Source organism: Tupaia chinensis, unplaced genomic scaffold (assembly GCF_000334495.1).
Source record: "Tupaia chinensis unplaced genomic scaffold, TupChi_1.0 Scaffold000081_1, whole genome shotgun sequence".
NCBI classification, from domain to species: Eukaryota; Metazoa; Chordata; class Mammalia; order Scandentia; family Tupaiidae; genus Tupaia; species Tupaia belangeri.
The window spans coordinates 2,575,557-2,593,501 of NW_006159542.1; the positions used below are offsets into that span (position 1 = coordinate 2,575,557).

Sequence of the window (17,945 nt, forward strand, 5' to 3'; positions counted from 1 at the left end):
CACATGAGCACATCAGGCCCTCAAAATGAGAAAATCAAAAAAGCTCAAAGAAGAAAAATCATAAAAGGTAAGAATTAGCTTTTCCCATTGTATGTTCAAAGCCCTTTGCAGCTCCTTGTTATTAATCTGTCATCCTATTTCTTTTCTAGCTTCTGCAGAGTACAAATAAGATGTGAGAAATTCATTTTGAATCAATTAACCTGGTATAGTCCATCTGAAAATAAAATTTTTATATAAATATTAATTCAAGTGCCAAAATTCTACACTGATTAATTTCATTATCATTCAGGATATTAAAATAAAATACCCATTATAATAAAAGTAAACATTTGGAACCTGATAGCATAATAAACTACCCTACACTACTTATTCTTACTATATTTATTCAATTCCTAAATTCACATATTTTTTTTAAAAACCTGTTAAATAACGTTAGTACTTTCATATAAATGAGGTGAGTTCTTATTGGTTAAAAAAAAAAAGTGAGGAATCACTTGCTTGAGTACATCACATCCTAAGTTAAATTTAGATTTCAAGCTTTAGATATCAAAACCATCATCACTGGGGCCAGCAGGTGGGGTAGCAGTTACAGTGCTGGGCTCCCCATGGTCAACCACAGTTCAAGTCCAGCCCTGGCAGCTTGAAATTGACACCAGGCACATGTGCGTGCATGCCCAAAATTCAAGAGGTGAATGAAGGAGTAGGGATTGCAGTGTGGCCATCCCCTGAGGGGTGATTTCTCACTTTCTGTCTCTCTCTCTCTTTTTCTCCAGTGATCAAATATGCCTTATAGCAAAAATCTCTCTTAAAAAAATCAGGACCAGCAGATGGCATAATGTTATGGTGGTGGACTTCCACATAGTAGACCAGGGTTCAAGGCCCAGATTGGGTAGCTTAAAACTCATAACAGGCATGCTCAAAATCCCAAGAGGAGAATGGAGGGGAAGGGACTGTGCCACGTCCATTCCTCCAGGGGTGATTTCTCACTTTTTGTCTCTCCAACAAGCTTACGCATCCTATAGCAAAAAATCTCACTAAAATAAAAAAAGATCATCACCTATGAATCTTGGTTGCCTCCTGATTTAACAAATATAAAAGAATGTTTTCATTTATTTCTAAGTGCGTGCATGCCCAAGATCCCGAGAGGAGAATGGAGGAGAAGGGATTGCGGTGTGACCATCCCCCCTGGGGGGTGATTTCTCGCTTTCTGTCTCTCTGTCTGTCTCTGTCTGTCTGGCGAGCGCACGCGCCATATAGTGAAAATCTCTTTAAAAAAAAAAAAAAAGAAAGAATTATTTTGTTCACTCTCAAAATATAAACTACTGGTCCACAAGTTGCTACGGGACCACTGCACTTTGGCTTTCTAGTTGACAAAAACAGAAGATTTGTTGACTGAGGCTGGGAGAGAGGGAGTGTAACTGTTCCAAATCCAAACAGAGAGGTTTTTTTTTTTGGAGAGGTTTTTGCTACAGGGTGTGTGCGCGCTCACCAGAGAGAAAGAGAGGCAGAAAGTGATGGCCACGCCGCAATCCCTTCTCCTCTCGGGATCCTGGGCATGCATGCACACGCGCCCGGCTTGAGTTTAAGCCACCGGGTCCAGGACTTGAACCGCGGTTGACTGCATAAGAGGCTCAGCGACATAGCCATTATGCTAACTGCTGGTCCCACAAGCACAGAGTTTTTACCAACATTCTGATTTACTTCCAATTTCCCCTGAACTCTTATATGTTTACATTAGAAAGTTGACTGACACCTCCAAACCACCTACCACATGAGCACATCAGGCCCTCAAAATGAGAAAATCAAAAAAGCTCAAAGAAGAAAAATCATAAAAGGTAAGAATTAGCTTTTCCCATTGTATGTTCAAAGCCCTTTGCAGCTCCTTGTTATTAATCTGTCATCCTATTTCTTTTCTAGCTTCTGCAGAGTACAAATAAGATGTGAGAAATTCATTTTGAATCAATTAACCTGGTATAGTCCATCTGAAAATAAAATTTTTATATAAATATTAATTCAAGTTCCAAAATTCTACACTGATTAATTTCATTATCATTCAGGATATTAAAATAAAATACCCATTATAATAAAAGTAAACATTTGGAACCTGATAGCATAATAAACTACCCTACACTACTTATTCTTACTATATTTATTCAATTCCTAAATTCACATATTTTTTTTAAAAACCTGTTAAATAACGTTAGTACTTTCATATAAATGAGGTGAGTTCTTATTGGTTAAAAAAAAAAAGTGAGGAATCACTTGCTTGAGTACATCACATCCTAAGTTAAATTTAGATTTCAAGCTTTAGATATCAAAACCATCATCACTGGGGCCAGCAGGTGGGGTAGCAGTTACAGTGCTGGGCTCCCCATGGTCAACCACAGTTCAAGTCCAGCCCTGGCAGCTTGAAATTGACACCAGGCACATGTGCGTGCATGCCCAAAATTCAAGAGGTGAATGAAGGAGTAGGGATTGCAGTGTGGCCATCCCCTGAGGGGTGATTTCTCACTTTCTGTCTCTCTCTCTCTTTTTCTCCAGTGATCAAATATGCCTTATAGCAAAAATCTCTCTTAAAAAAATCAGGACCAGCAGATGGCATAATGTTATGGTGGTGGACTTCCACATAGTAGACCAGGGTTCAAGGCCCAGATTGGGTAGCTTAAAACTCATAACAGGCATGCTCAAAATCCCAAGAGGAGAATGGAGGGGAAGGGACTGTGCCACGTCCATTCCTCCAGGGGTGATTTCTCACTTTTTGTCTCTCCAACAAGCTTACGCATCCTATAGCAAAAAATCTCACTAAAATAAAAAAAGATCATCACCTATGAATCTTGGTTGCCTCCTGATTTAACAAATATAAAAGAATGTTTTCATTTATTTCTAAGTTTTACAAGACTGGTGGTGTTAAGTAAATCAATCAACAAGTGCCGAAAATCTAACACTGAACAAAACACCATCCTAAACTCAAGGTAGAGGAATAAGGGAGGTGTTATTATAGATTTGAGTCTCTGCCATCTAGAGCAAGTTGAGACAACAATAACACGGTAACAACAAATATAAGAGCATTTGCCATGTCATGAGCCACAAAGAAACCACAGAGAAATGGGAAATGATGTGACCAAGGCGGTGAGAATGAACCCTATGTTTGAAGGCCCAGAAAATCAAGCGGCCAAACTAGAGAGGCAGGACAAGAGCGAAGTAGAGAAAGAAAAAAAATCACACAGCAAGAGGTCTTATTTCTGGACTGAGGGGCAGGTGACACAGAGTCCCACAGGCCCAGTTTACTGTGTCCATACACGTTTGTGATCAGGACAGAAACATGGTGATAGCAGCAATTCAGAAAAAGTCCTCTGGCAGCAGGACAGTTATCTGAGATGCATCCGCGGACAAATGCAAGCTGAATCACTGAAAATAGTACTTGACTCTGCACAGGAAGAGCAGCTGTGAACAAGGTTGCTCTGGTTTGTTTTTATTTTTTAACTCACCCATAAGGCATCAGAAGGACATCTAGCATGAAGTCCAAAAGCAGCTGCACAGTCTTTGGTTTCTCAGCAAGATTAAACGGAGAAGCTGATTTTGATGATTCAACAGGGTATTTCATGTGAAAAAGGGTTGGTATTAAAAGATGCATTAAGCTGAAAAAACAATTACATTTATTGCAACTACTTAAAAAACAAGGTTTTTATACATGCAAATAACAGACAGAACAAAAAACATGTAACAAGAGCTGGAGGTTGTAGTAGGAGTCATTCATTTTTAACACTAATTTTACAAAACTCTTATCTAGAAACTGGTCTAGATATGTTTCTTATTGAAAGTGCAGCTCATTCAGCAATAATTGGCATACAGCCAATCTTGTTCATCACTAAAAATATCTAAAAAAATGTACATAAAATGGGCTCAATATTAATATCTGAAGTTACCACAGAGATTTCATGTTAAATCTTAAGAGTTCAACTTATTAAGATGTTCTTTCAAAAGAAATTTCTCTACAATTCATTAAATATAAAAAATTAAAAATTACCATTAGTAAATTATATTAAATTCACTGTGTGAATTTAAGTAACAATTTTAGTAACTCCTTTCACTAACACTTTTTTTTAGCCTCTTTATTTTTTGCCATTGGCTGTGTGTACTCACAGGGGGGCAGGGGACAGAGAGAGGGAAAGTGAGAAATCAGCCCTGAGGAGATGACCACACAGCAATCCCTTCTCCTTCATTCTCCTCTTGAGATTTTGGGTGCCCAAATAAACACACACATGCACACACACACGCACACATACACCCGTAATGATTTTCAAGCTGCCAAATCAGAGACTCAAACCATGGTTGGCCGTAATGAGAATCCAATGTGTTAACCACCACACCACCTGCTGTCCCCTCACTAACACGTTTTGATATTCTTAAAACACATGAAAATCATTTAAAACAGTGCTTGTGATAATAATTTTACTTGGTAACACTGGTTATTATAGCGATCAGCAGATGGTGTAATGGTTCTGTCACTGAATTCCCATGTAGTCGACCAAAGTTCAAGTTCCAGATTTGGCAGCTTAAAACTCATACAGGGTGCATGTGCGTGCATGCCCAAAATCCCAAGAGGGGAATGGAGAAAAAAAGACTGAGGCATGGCCATCCCCCTTGGGGTGTAATTTCTCACTTTGTTTCTCTGTCTCTCTGGTGATTTCATGCACACTGCAGCAAAAGTATCTTAAAAAAAAAAAAAAAAAAACAACTCACACTGGGCACATGTGTGTGCATGCCCAAAAACCCAACAGGAGAATGTAGGAGAAGGCACTGCAACATGGCCAACCCCCCTGGGGAGTGATTTCTCACTTTCTATCTGTCTCTCCAGCAAGCATGAATATTCTATAATGAAAATGTCTCTTTAAAAAAAAAAAACAATGTTGGGGGACCGGCAGGTGGTGTGGTGGTCGAGGGCGCTGGATTCCCACATGGCCGATTGCGGTTCAAGTCCTAGATCTGCCAGCTTGCTTTCTTGCTTTCTTGCTTTCTAGCTTTCTCTCTTTCTCTCTCTCTCTCTCTCTCTCTCTCTCCTCTTTCTCTCTCTCTCTCTCTCTCTGTCCTTCTCTGATCAAATCTAAAAAATAAAGTTAAATGATTCTTTTAAAAAAATGGAATTAAGTAATTTTTTTTTTAAGTTGGTATTACAGGGGACCAGAAGGTGGTGCGGTGGTTAAAGCACTGGACACTCCCACACGGTCGACCACGCCTGTGCCCACTGTGTCTCTTTCTCTTTCTCTCTCTCTCTCTCTCTCTCTCTCTCTCTCTCTCTCTCTCTCTCAATCTGTGTGTCTCTCTCTGGTCAAATTAAAATGAATGAATGAATAAATTAATTAAATAATAATTTTTTAAAGTTGGTATTATATAGTCTTTCATTTAAAAATATACTCTTAAACATGAATTGAAAACATTATTTAATTCCATCTTTCCTCCATAACTTCTGTACTGTTTGTAACAATTCTTACTATGACAGTTATAAAATAGAACTTTAGGCTAAGCCTAGCAACAAATGATGTTACCTAAATAGTTCCACCTCTCCAATTCCCATCTGAAAACAAATTGAGAGCCAGCAGGTAGCTTGGTGTTGAGGCACTAGATTGCACATGGCCTACTCTGTGGTTCAAGTTCCAGACCCAGAGGTTTGAAAAACATGTTGGGTGCATGTGTGTGCATGTGTGCCCAAAATCCTGAGAGGAGAAGGGACTGTGCCAAGGCCATGTCTCCTGAGGAGGTGATTTCTCACTTTTTCTCTCTTTTTTACCCTCTCCAAAGAGCACATGTGCCCTCTGGCAAAAATCTTAACCAAAAAAAAATAAAGTTGAGTATCCCTAACCCAAAATCAAAATGCTATAAAACCCTAATTTTTTTGAGTGCTGAATGATGCCACCAGTGCAAAAAGTCCACACCTGACCTCATGTGACAGGTCACAGTCAAAATGCTCCAACACAAAAACATTATGTAAGATTATCTTCAGGCTATTAATTATATATGAAACAATCAAATTACATGTTTAGACTCATGTCCCATCTCCAAGATCTCCCCTATGTGTATACAAATATTCCCCCAAAATCTGAAAAAAATTCTGAAATCCAAAACAGTTCTAGTCCCAAGCACTTCAGACATGGATATTCAACTGTAACATAAATGCTCTGTTCCTTAAGAAAAGTTATTCTAGAGCCAGTCCTGTAGGCACAAGAGTTACGAGCTATGCAGTAGGAGCTAGACACCACATGGCTGACTTGTGGTTTGAATCCCAGTCCCAGTGGCTTGAAAAACATTTTGAGCACATGTGTGTGCATGCCCAAAATTCTGATGAGATGAGAAACAGAAGGAAAAGGACTGCAGCATGACCAAACCCCACTGAAGGGTGCACAAGCCCTCCCTCTCTCTGGTACAGCACATGTGCCCTCTGGCATCAAAATAATAATAAAAAGAAAACAGCTCTGAAATTTATCCTCCAAGATAGAAATGTTTTGATGGAAAAGATGTCACTCTAATTTTTACAATCACATAAAATTAACTATTTCAAAATAACTGATGACCATTTAGATTTAGAAAATCCTAATTCCCATATTAAAACAAATTGAATATCCTAACCCAAAATTGAAATTCTACAAAATCCAGGAACCAGCAAATGGCGTAATGGTTACATCTCTGGACTCCCACATAGTCAATTGTAGTTGAGTCCCATACCCGGCGGCTTAAAACTCATGCCAGGCACAAAAGTTGGTGTGCCCTAAATCCCAAGAGAATAGAGGAGAAAGGACTGCGATATGGCCATCCCCACTTGGGGCTGATTTCTCACTTTCTCTCTGTCTTTCTCTGTTTCTCTAGCAAGTACATGTACCCTACAGCAAAAATCTCTCTCTTAAAAAAAAAAAAAAAAAAAAAAAGAAAGAAAGAAATACTAGAATAGTTTAAATGTTCTACATGCTGACATGATGCCACTGGTGCAAAATTCTACACCTGACCTCATGTGACAGGTCACAGTCACTAAGAAGCAGGAAAATGTTATCAGTTCTGAACATTTTTCATGCTTCATAACAAAACAATGTGTAATAGTATGTATAAAATAGTAACTTTGATGTACCACAGAAAATTAAACTATTAGTCAGCTAAAAAAGCTCAAGTCTTTCATTTGCTCAAGTGGAAATATGTGGACCAATATTTGAAGACAGTTATTAACTCTTACAGGTGGGAAATAAACAGTGAAGAAGCCATACCTATCCTGCTGTGGCTGAGGCTTCCCTTCCATGGCAGTAAGAAGCGTGGGGGCCAGTTCACACTGTTTTTCCACTGGTAGGCGAGGATAGCCCATCTTAACATAGATTATAGTAAAATTCTAATGCAGTAGGAGAGAAACAAGTGAGTATGAAGTAAATGTAATTTCAACGAAAACATATGGCTGACAACTTAGGGAGTTACGGTAATAAAGAAAGTGCAAACATGAATCACCCTCTATGCACATGGGTATTGCAGCTCTACCAACTCCTGTGTCTTGGGAAGAATTCTAGTCCAGCTCATTCAAAGTATGTGCTATAAATGGGCTCCATGTGAGGAAGCATGACCTAATCTAGAGCATTCATATATGCAATTACTTACCATGGAGAGGAAAAAGCAATCACTTCACCTCTCTAAACCTACATATGTTCATCAATATCAGCTCTCTCAATCTGCTGTATCAATCCTAGGAGGAGAGCAGGTGTTAACAAATCTTTATCTGCCATTTCCCAGCTCATCGATTACAAAACCATCTTAGTACACTGTAGCCCTCTGTGTTCATCATCCCAGTAACTCACTGATGGATGAGGAACCAAGGGAAGCTGAGTGCTGGAGTGTGTTTGTGTCACTACAATCCATATGAGTGCTGCATTTTACGCAACCCCATAAATGCATATCTGGATTTACATACAGGATAAAGATTTTCTTATTCTAGAGTAATGATCACTAGAGTGAACAGACTTGATGAAATCATTCCTATAAATATATACTATTTTGGCATTTTTATTGACATACAGTGTTTCTATTTACTTAAAGATCCCTTATAATGGAGCTATGCATCGGAATAAGTGTAGACAAGATGCTTGGATCAGTAAGTGGCTCCAAAGGTTGGTGACTAGATTTTACATAAGATTCAATAAAGTGTCCCATAATACAAGGAAGATATAAGACCATGAAAAGAATATCACAGAGCATCAACCTTTCTTACATTTAATTTTTCATTAAACAGACAACAACTTAATAGGAATGTTCTTACCAGCCTCAGATCTACTCTACTTAACAAAAAAGGTAACTTCCTGAATATACATATCAGAAACACAGAAGATATTTTTACCAAGCCTTCATACCATTTGCCAGTTTTTTCATCTTCTATTATCTTTCATTCATGCCAATCCTATATAACCCTTACCTTCCCACTATGTGTCACATAATCTCTTAGTAAGATCGCATCATTCTTGTATGTATCAACATACCTGACAGCTCATTTCACCAACATTCCTTTGCCCAATGTAAAGGGCCATTCATCACTCTGCTCCTACTATTTCTTTTAAAGTAGCATTTCACCTAGAACAGTACTCAGTGGAAAAGGTGTGTTGTTTTTTTTTTTTTAAGGAAAATGTAATGTTTTGGGCCAGCCAGTAGAGTGGTGGTTACGGTGACTGAGTGGTTTGAGTCCTAGACACACAGGCTTAAAAAACATCCCAGGCACGGCCAGCAAGTGGCATAGTGGTCAAGGCACTGGACTCCACACACCCGTCCCCTCCCCCACGCCCCATGGCCAATCATGGTTTGAGTCTAAGATCTGGTGGACTTGAAAATCACACCAGGTGTGTGTGCATGTGTGCCCAAAAATCCCAGCAGGGGAATGGCGAAGAAAGGGTCTGCAGCATGGCCATCCTCAGTGAAGGGTAATTTCTCACTTTCCCCTCTCTCTGTCTCTCTCTTTGCATCTCTCTGGCGACCACATACTCCCTATGCAAAAAACTTTAAAATAAATAAGTAAGCCAGGCATGTAAGCATGCACGTCCAAAATCCCAAAAGGAAAAATACAGAAGAGATAACTGCATTAGCATCCCCCATGGGGGCTGCTTTCTCATTTTCCCCCTACTGCCTCTCTTCAGTAAGCATACAAACCCTCTACAAATATATTTAAAAGAAAAAAAAAAGTCTTAATGTTTTATTTTAAAATGATTTAAGCTGACATTTTAAGCATGCCAACACAATGATAACATTTGATTAATGTTAAGAAAACTATAAATCAGAAAACACTTCAAGATAATACTCACTGTGACAAAGGAAACTGCAGCAGGGTCCTGGTACTGAACCAACAGTGTCTCTACTGGGAGTTGTATCTTGGGTCGGCTCTTTATACGCTTATTCAGATGGACCAGTAGTTCCATTACCTAAAATACAGTGAGATAGGAACAGAAGTCATCAATATTATCTTAAAAACATTCATTCTCAGATATTACTTATTTTAATAAATAGTAACTTTTTTTTAAAATAACTATTTTGGTTTTTTAAGGGACATAAACTTGTTATTTTGGTTTTTTAAGGGACATAAACTTGACACTTCAGAAGAGGAGCATACAATATTAGAGAGCAGATCTCAAATGCTATGCCCTAAGAATTCTGCACCAGAGTTTTACTAGTAAATTTACTTTTATGATGTCCTTCAGTTGATCAAAGCTAAAATCCAAGTTGGGCCTAGACCGAAGTATAATCCTCCAACACAAACACTACTGAAAGAGAAATGCACAAGATACTATGGGTTCCAGAAGACAGAGTGTCTACCAGATCAATGATGAGTTCAGGGAAGAAGTAACAGGAAAACTGAGTCCTGCAATCAGATGAATTCCAAGAGGAGAATCAGTATTAGGAGGTCTAGGGGTCCAAAAGATCATGGCTCTGGCATCTAACTGAAGCCTAGAATGGGAAGAGTTCACCAAAAAAGCAGGGTCTGGGTTAGAAAGGGATTCTGGCAAAATGCTGGGGCACTTTTACTATATTCCGAAGATCATCTGGTGCTACTAAAGAATTCAAGTAGTAAATAACAAGCTTCCCTTCCTTTATGTGAGAAGAGAGAGCAGAAACAGGAAATGACAAATCACCAGTTCTTGTGAGTGGAAAGGGAGATACAGAGGCTTGAATGATTGAAGGCTGAGTGGCCTCAATCTTATTACAATAGAGAGATTATCTGCTAAAAGAGAAGTATGAAACTGTACACTGAGAAATAAGATTTTAAGAAAGCATAGACTGGGGTCAGCAGGTTGTATGGTGGTTAAGTCACTGGACTCCCACATGGACAAGCACAGTTCAAGCCCCAGATCTGGCAGTTGACTCACTCTCTCTCTCTCTCTCTCTCTCTCAGGTGAGTACCTGTGACCTATAGCTGCTATGAACATTCTCAAACACATCCTTTGGTGCACATATGCGCATTTGTTGTATATAAACCCAGGACTAGAAATGTTTGGTCATAAGAGTATACGTATGATCAACTTTAGTATTTACACTCCGAACGGGAGGATATGAGAGCATCCTTGCTAATACTTGATATAAATGCTTTCACATGTAGCTATTCTGATGAGTTTGAATTAAAAGCCAAGTGGAACTCTACATAACAAATCTTATTTTCCTTAAAAATAAATTTAATAACACATCAGAAGAAATTTAAAACTTTTAGTTTTTTACCCAGTTCATGCACAAATTACCAGCTAACTTATACAGAATATCTTTGTTAGGTCAAATATGTATTATGAAATTGATAATAAGAAACTCAAAAATTCCTTATCTGGAACCAGCAGGTAAGTGGTGTAGTGGTTAAGGTACTAGATTGCCACATGGTCAACCGCAGTTCAAGTCCTGGACTCAGTGGCTTGAAAAATCACACCGGGGATGTGTGTATGTGTGCTTAAAATCCCTAGAGGAGAATGGGATTGCAACTGGCCATCTCTCCAGAAGATAACTTCTCACTTTTCATCTTTCTCTCCTTTTCTCTCTCTGGGAGGCACACGTCCCATAGTAAACTTAAAAAAAAAAAAAAAAAAATCTAGCACAGGTGGCCCAGACATGGTCATATACAGGTAGCACCACAACTTGGGAGGCTGAAAGCTATATGGGAGGCCTGGGTTCAGACCCCGGCCCAACCTGAACATGCAGGCAATGTGAGCACCTGTAATCCTGGCTAACTAGGAGGCTGGAGCAGGAGAATCTGACTTTCCTCCCATAATCTCTCTTTTTCTCTCTCTCTCTCTTCTTCTGACTCCTCTCTCATAAAGGGGAAGGGAAGCAGTCTAATATAGAGAGGGAGGACAGAGAACGAAAACAGACCAAGCAATGAAATAGGTTAATAATCATAACTGATGTAAGTGCCTTTAGTTCAAACCTCAAAAATATATAACATCTCAACGATTCAAAACACAAAAAATTATGTAACATATACACTGTAATTACTAATAAAGATATTAAGCTGGTGCATCAAAATACATAAGCCAAAATTATTAAAATTAAATCAGGAAAATTAAAAGCACAAGACTACAATTTACTGTTGTCAGAACTAGAAGGTTCTCAACAGGACTGAAAGACAGGTTCTCAAGATATAAACACACAGTACTACAAATGAGTAGCTTTAGTTCACACTGAGCTCCTTATTCCACAAACAGAAAAAAAATTTTATCTTATGAAGGGTTACCTTCTATGGACATAAGAATATACATTTTTTAATGACAGAAGAGATGATTTATTGTACACGTACTACACTCGGCCGCAAGTAACGACACTAGAATGTCACAGGTCCAGGGAAAAGATTTTTGGGCACACACGCACACATGCACACACACACCTGGTGTGATTTTCAAGCCACCAGGTCTGGGACTCAAACTGTGATCAGCCATGTGGGGGTCCAGTGCCTTAACCACTATTCCACCTGCTGGCCCTGCCTAGGATGTTTTTTAAGCCTATGTGTATAGGACTCAAACCACTCAGTCACCGTAACCACCACTCTACTGGCCGGCCCAAAACATTGAATTTTCTTTTTTAAAAAAAAAAAGCACACTTTTTCCACTGAATGCTGTTCTAGTTGAAATGCTACTTTAAAAGAAATAGTAGGAGCAGTGATGAATAATAGCCCTTTACACTGGGCAAAGGAATGTTGGTGAAATGAGCTGTCAGGTATGTTGATATATAAAAGAATGCTGCGATCTTACTAAGAGACTATGTGACACACAGCGGGAAGGTAAGAGTTTCTGCTGCAGTGGCCTCTGTAGGTGCACAAGGTGTTTACCTGGACCTCTGCCTCATCATTCTTCTTTTACGCTTCAGCCTGCATACCTGCATCTTTCTCCACTCGGCTCTCATGGTGCGTAGTAAGAATAAAATTAGAAACATGGATGGCAAAACCAGCAGATAGCATAATGATTACACCGCTGGACTCCTACATAGTCGACCGTGCTTGGAGTCCCAGACATGGCAATTGAAAACTCATGCTGGGTGCATGTGTGTGCATGCCCAAGATCCCAAGAGAATGGAAAAGAAGGAATTGTAGTACAGCCATCCCCTCTGAGGGGGTGATTTCTCTCTTTCTGTTTCTCTGTCTCTGTCTTTCCAACAAGCGCAAGCCCCCTATAGCAAAAATCTCTGAGGGGGGTAGGGGGACAGCAGATGGCGTGGTGGATAAGGGCACTGGACTCCCACACGGCCGACTACGGTTCGGGTCCCAGACCTGGCAGCTTGCTTTCTCATTTTCCCTCTCTCTCTGGTCAATTTTTTTTCTAAGTAAATAAATACATAAATAAGTTAAATAAATAATTCTTTAAAAAAAAAAACTCTCTTAAAAAAAGAATATGATAGAAATGAATGATATACTGGATTGTCAGAAAATTCATGATGCATTTTTGCATAGAAAAGCACAGAAAAAATACATCATGACTTTTCCGACAACCAAATACAACTGAACATCTGAAGCAGAGGACTAGAGATAGATGACTTTCTATAAAAAGATAAAATACAAACCAAAAAATTCTAAGATAACTAAATAAATAAAAACTACCAAAAATGGAGGCCAGCAGATGGCATGGTGATGAAGGGCTGGACTTCCCGTGGCCAACCACCGTTTGAGTCCCTGACCTGCCAGCTTGCTCTCTTTCTCTCTCCCTCTCTCTCATCAGCACACTTTCTTTCTCTCCCTCTCTCTCTCTCTCTCTCTCTCTCTCTCTCTCTCTCTATCAATACACATCCCCTAGAGCAAATAAAGTAATAACATAAATAAAATTAATAAATAGTTTAGAGGGGGGAAAAAAGACTGAAAACACTCAGCCCAGACTAATGCAAAAGCTTCCTTCATTTACTCTTCGGTCTCTACTCCAAGTCTTTCTCTCCCCCAAAAACCAGAGTAGCTGTGTCACTGTCATCAGTATTCTTGGGAATCACTGCTCCCTGCCATCCCTGTGTCCTCCCCAGCTACCTGGCTGCCTATCGCTCTTCCTCGTATGCACAGAGACCATCACACTCTGTCTCAGCTCAGAACCTATGCACAAGGCCTGTCTTCAATGGTTTCCTCCATCTCTCAGCCTGGCTCATTCCTGCACACCAAAGAGGCCCCCTCACACCCCCACATTCAGACTAAACCAAGTCCCTAAATATGTTCTTCCATGGACTCTTTTTCCTTTCCATTTTAGCATGTATCTATCACAAAGTATAACTATGTACTATTCAGCTGACTGTTTAATAGAAGTCCTCATAACTAGGTGTTTGTTTCTTTCATTCATCAACATATTCCCAATAACTAGCACACAGAAGGGACAGTAAATATTTGCTACATGAATAACAACAGTGATAAAGCTAAAGAAATAAAATAGAAATAATTCAAGAAGGACCTTTTAGACCTTACTATCCTGAAGGTAACAGAAGGCTACCACGGGTTTTTAAATAGGAGAGTGACATGAACAAATACACATCTCAGCAAAGATGGATTAACAGCAGGCATGTCAAACATATGACAAGAATGTCCATTCCTTCCTGCAAACATAACAGACATTCTTAGAGATACTTTTCCCATTGAATCCAAATCAGGCCTCAGAATCCCTCTCAGGGCAGACTTCCAGGAAGTCACTGCCAATCAATTAGAGTGGCCCAAGGGATGAAGTCTGATGACAGCTTACAGACTAAAAGTTCTATTATAAATACATCAGAAGAATACTAATGAACTATTTTACACATGAGGGGGAAGGAAAACATTCCTTGGAGGACAGTTATGCTAAAATAGAAAATACTGACACATCAGTTATCTAACTTTTCTAAAAGTACTCTTTAGAATCATAAAACAGAAGTTAAACATTTTATTTTAAAGAGTTTTTATTTTGCTTACTTTTAATGAAGGTTATATTCACTGTCAGTCAATGATTAAAGAATATTTTGCCCCGTTACCATCTGACCTTTATAGTGGAATCAAGGGCATGGAGTTTGGATGAAGTCTCCGTACATTTCAGAATAATTACCCCAATTATAGTACTTGGCACTGATGCCAAGTATATTGTTGGTGCTAAATGTAGCTGTGCTAAGTACACAAAAGCTACTTTTAAATTATGAATCTGATTCCAGGCTTATTCTCCATTTTGAAAGGCCATAATTAGAAATCACAAACCTAGATTTCAAAAACTCACATCCTAATATACATCCACTTACTCACCGTTTAAGTCCCCCAGCTGTCCTAATGTGCTTACCTTTTTACGTACTCCTTCTTGGGTGCTGGACAGTTTGAGCAAAACAGGAGGAAGGAATTTAGATATAATATTCTGTAATTGTTCATCTGTTTCAGCATGGCCAAGTCGTAAAAAGACCCGTTCTAGCTGATCTATAATATAAAAAATTAAAAAAAAAGAGAACTTAGCAAATCAAATACAACTGACACTAGACATTTTGAAAAATAGGTTGATCCGTTTCTTCTGTACTACAAATCCTTCAATTAGACCTTTAACCACAGTTAGCCCTGGACACATTTGATTCACTTAAAAAGGTTTACTAGCAAATTATACTATCTTAGATTTTTCTAGGTCATTTAACCTCTAGCAGGGAGGAAAACAAAACCAAAAATAACAAAATTCTTACACAGTTACTCAATCTGACTTAAATAATAGATAGGATACAAGATTTTTGAAGAAATTCTTCTAGATCTACCTAGAAGAACCAGCAAGAGAAATTTAATTAGATGTCAGAGACAATATAGCTTTGGTGAAACCATCTTACTTATCAAGTTTCTCCAAAGATAAAATCACTGTCTATTATTGGGTTAGGGTAATCTAACAGATAAATACAGAAAGTGAGACACAAGTTTCCCCCAAGAAAGTCACTGTGAGAGAAATATGTTAAACAATACCATGAGAGCACTCTCGGCAAAACCTACACTGTGATGAACGATAGGGCAACCAACACTGTTTCTTCAGGGTAGAAGGGCGGGGGAAGAAGGGTGGAATGAGAAGGAAACCTACACAAAGCGCTAGGTATTTTTATTAATTACCATTCATTTTTAAGTGCGATGATAATATGGTGGCTATGTTATTTTTTTTAATTTCTTACAAAAACTATCAGTGGTGATTAGAGAGCCTTTTGAGGAGGAAGAAACACTCTCTGTCTCAATCTGGGTGATGATTACACAGATAAATACACTTAGAAAAACTCATCAAGCTCTATACTTTCCAAACTTTCTACTGTATCTACTATACCTCAATTTTAAAGTATATTTAAAGGAGTCCTTTTTGGAAATAAACTGAAATATCTGCAGATAAAATAATATACTTACTGAGAGTTACTTCAAATAATGGGGGAGGATAGAAGAAACCACAAGGAGGGGTCCGAAATTGTGCACTAAATGATAATTCTTCAAGCTTCATGATAGATACTAAGAGTTACTTTGTGCTATCTTGAAATTTTCTATAGTAACTTTCTGAATGAAGATGGATCAACGGATTCCGTAAATGCCGGAAGCAACGACACCCTAGTAGCAACAGCAGCAAGCACATCCAGCACCCAGAATCCATCCTGTTTCTATACCATTCTCTCATAAAAAGAACCAGGCTCCTTGGAAAAATGGCTTGATTCTAGGGCTTTCGTCAGGAAAAACAACATGATGAGCCTGAACTATCTTGTAATGCCAGAAAGGAAATGGGACACGAAACATATCAAACAGGTACAGAAACCGACCTGGAAGAAACCCTAATGGCCAAAGTTGAAACAACTGGAAAATATTGTACAGTAATACTGGACTATAAACCAAAGTATAAATCTACATGAGTACATACTAATGTAAATAAGTAATTAAATGGTTAAATAGAGAAAAAAAGGCAAGGCTTTCTTAGAGTACTATTCAAAATAATGTACGTGGAACTTCACCCCTTAAATTCTGCGCCCTACCTCCCCTTGAGAGTAGACCAGATTTAGTGACTGTGTCCAAAGACTAGACTAAAGGGGAAATGTTAACTTTACGGTGGAGAAACCTGTAAAACATTGTCTTAACCCAGTGAAGATTAACATCACCAGTGATGGCAGGTGGGTATCATGTATCCCTGACATGATGTAAAAAGGCATTCCTCCTCTCTGGGATTCATTCCAAAAACCCATTATTCCATTCTAATCGTGAGTGAAACAACAGAAAAACCCAAAATGAGCCAGTTCTGTGGCCCTACAGTAATGTGCTGGTCAAAAGAAGCCAGGGGACCAGCAGTTAGCGTAATGGCTATGTCACTGGACTCCCATGTAGTCGACCTAAATTCTGCGCCCTACCTCCCCTTGAGAGTAGACCAGATTTAGTGACTGTGTCCAAAGACTAGACTAAAGGGGAAATGTTAACTTTACGGTGGAGAAACCTGTAAAACATTGTCTTAACCCAGTGAAGATTAACATCACCAGTGATGGCAGGTGGGTATCATGTATCCCTGACATGATGTAAAAAGGCATTCCTCCTCTCTGGGATTCATTCCAAAAACCCATTATTCCATTCTAATCGTGAGTGAAACAACAGAAAAACCCAAAATGAGCCAGTTCTGTGGCCCTACAGTAATGTGCTGGTCAAAAGAAGCCAGGGGACCAGCAGTTAGCGTAATGGCTATGTCAATGGACTCCCATGTAGTCGACCACAGTTCTAGTCCTGGACCCGGTGGCTTTAACTCACACCAGGTGCGTGTGCGTGTGTGCCCAAGATCCGTGCATGCCCAAGATCCCGAGAGGAGAATGGAGGAGAAGTGATTGTGGTGTGGCCATCCCCCCTGGGGAGTGATTTCTCGCTGTCTCTCTGTCCCTCTCTGTCTTTCTGGTGAGCACATGCACCCTATAGCAAAAACCTCTCCAATAAAAGAAAAAAAAAGCCAGATCCCACACAGTAACTGCAGTTTGAATCCCTAGCCAGGTTGGCCTGAAACACATCAGGTTCACAAATGAGTGCCCAAGATCCCATTACCTAGAGGACTGGGGGGAGGGGAATCACAGCATGGCCAGACCCTGTGGAGGGTGCTCATATCTCTCTCTCTCTCTCTCTCCCCACCCTCTCTCATACACACACACATAGACACACACAAAATCATAAATTAAAAAAAAAGTTTTTAAGTGAGAAAAACCCAAATTAGGAGCCATCGTGTAAGGTACCATTTTCCAGTACTCCTGAAAACTTTTCAAGATCATGAAAAACAAGATTAAAAGACTGTCGCAGACCAGTGAAGACTAGGGAAATAATGACAGCTAAATGGTGCCTTGAATTTTAGGGGGGAAAATAGGATATTGGTCAAAAAACTGGTGAAATTCAAATAAAGTCTCAAGTTTAGTTTAAAAATATAATAATAAAGAAAAAAGAAAGAAGAAGGGGGAGAGGAAACATAGGCAGGTGGACTCTGAGATATTAAAACAGTGATGCCATCTGATAAATGCTGAAT

General features: G+C 39.2%; 1 protein-coding gene across 1 annotated transcript in view; it reads right to left on the minus strand.

The window, feature by feature from the left end:
• Positions 1-17,945, minus strand: part of ECPAS (Ecm29 proteasome adaptor and scaffold) — a gene marked incomplete in the record, with an annotated part of 131,961 nt that overhangs the window by 93,986 nt on the left and 20,030 nt on the right. Inside the window, 4 exon segments of the mRNA XM_027769442.1 lie at positions 3,489-3,638; positions 7,251-7,369; positions 9,315-9,431; positions 14,748-14,878. Coding sequence (XP_027625243.1) covers positions 3,489-3,638; positions 7,251-7,369; positions 9,315-9,431; positions 14,748-14,878 — 517 coding nt within the window.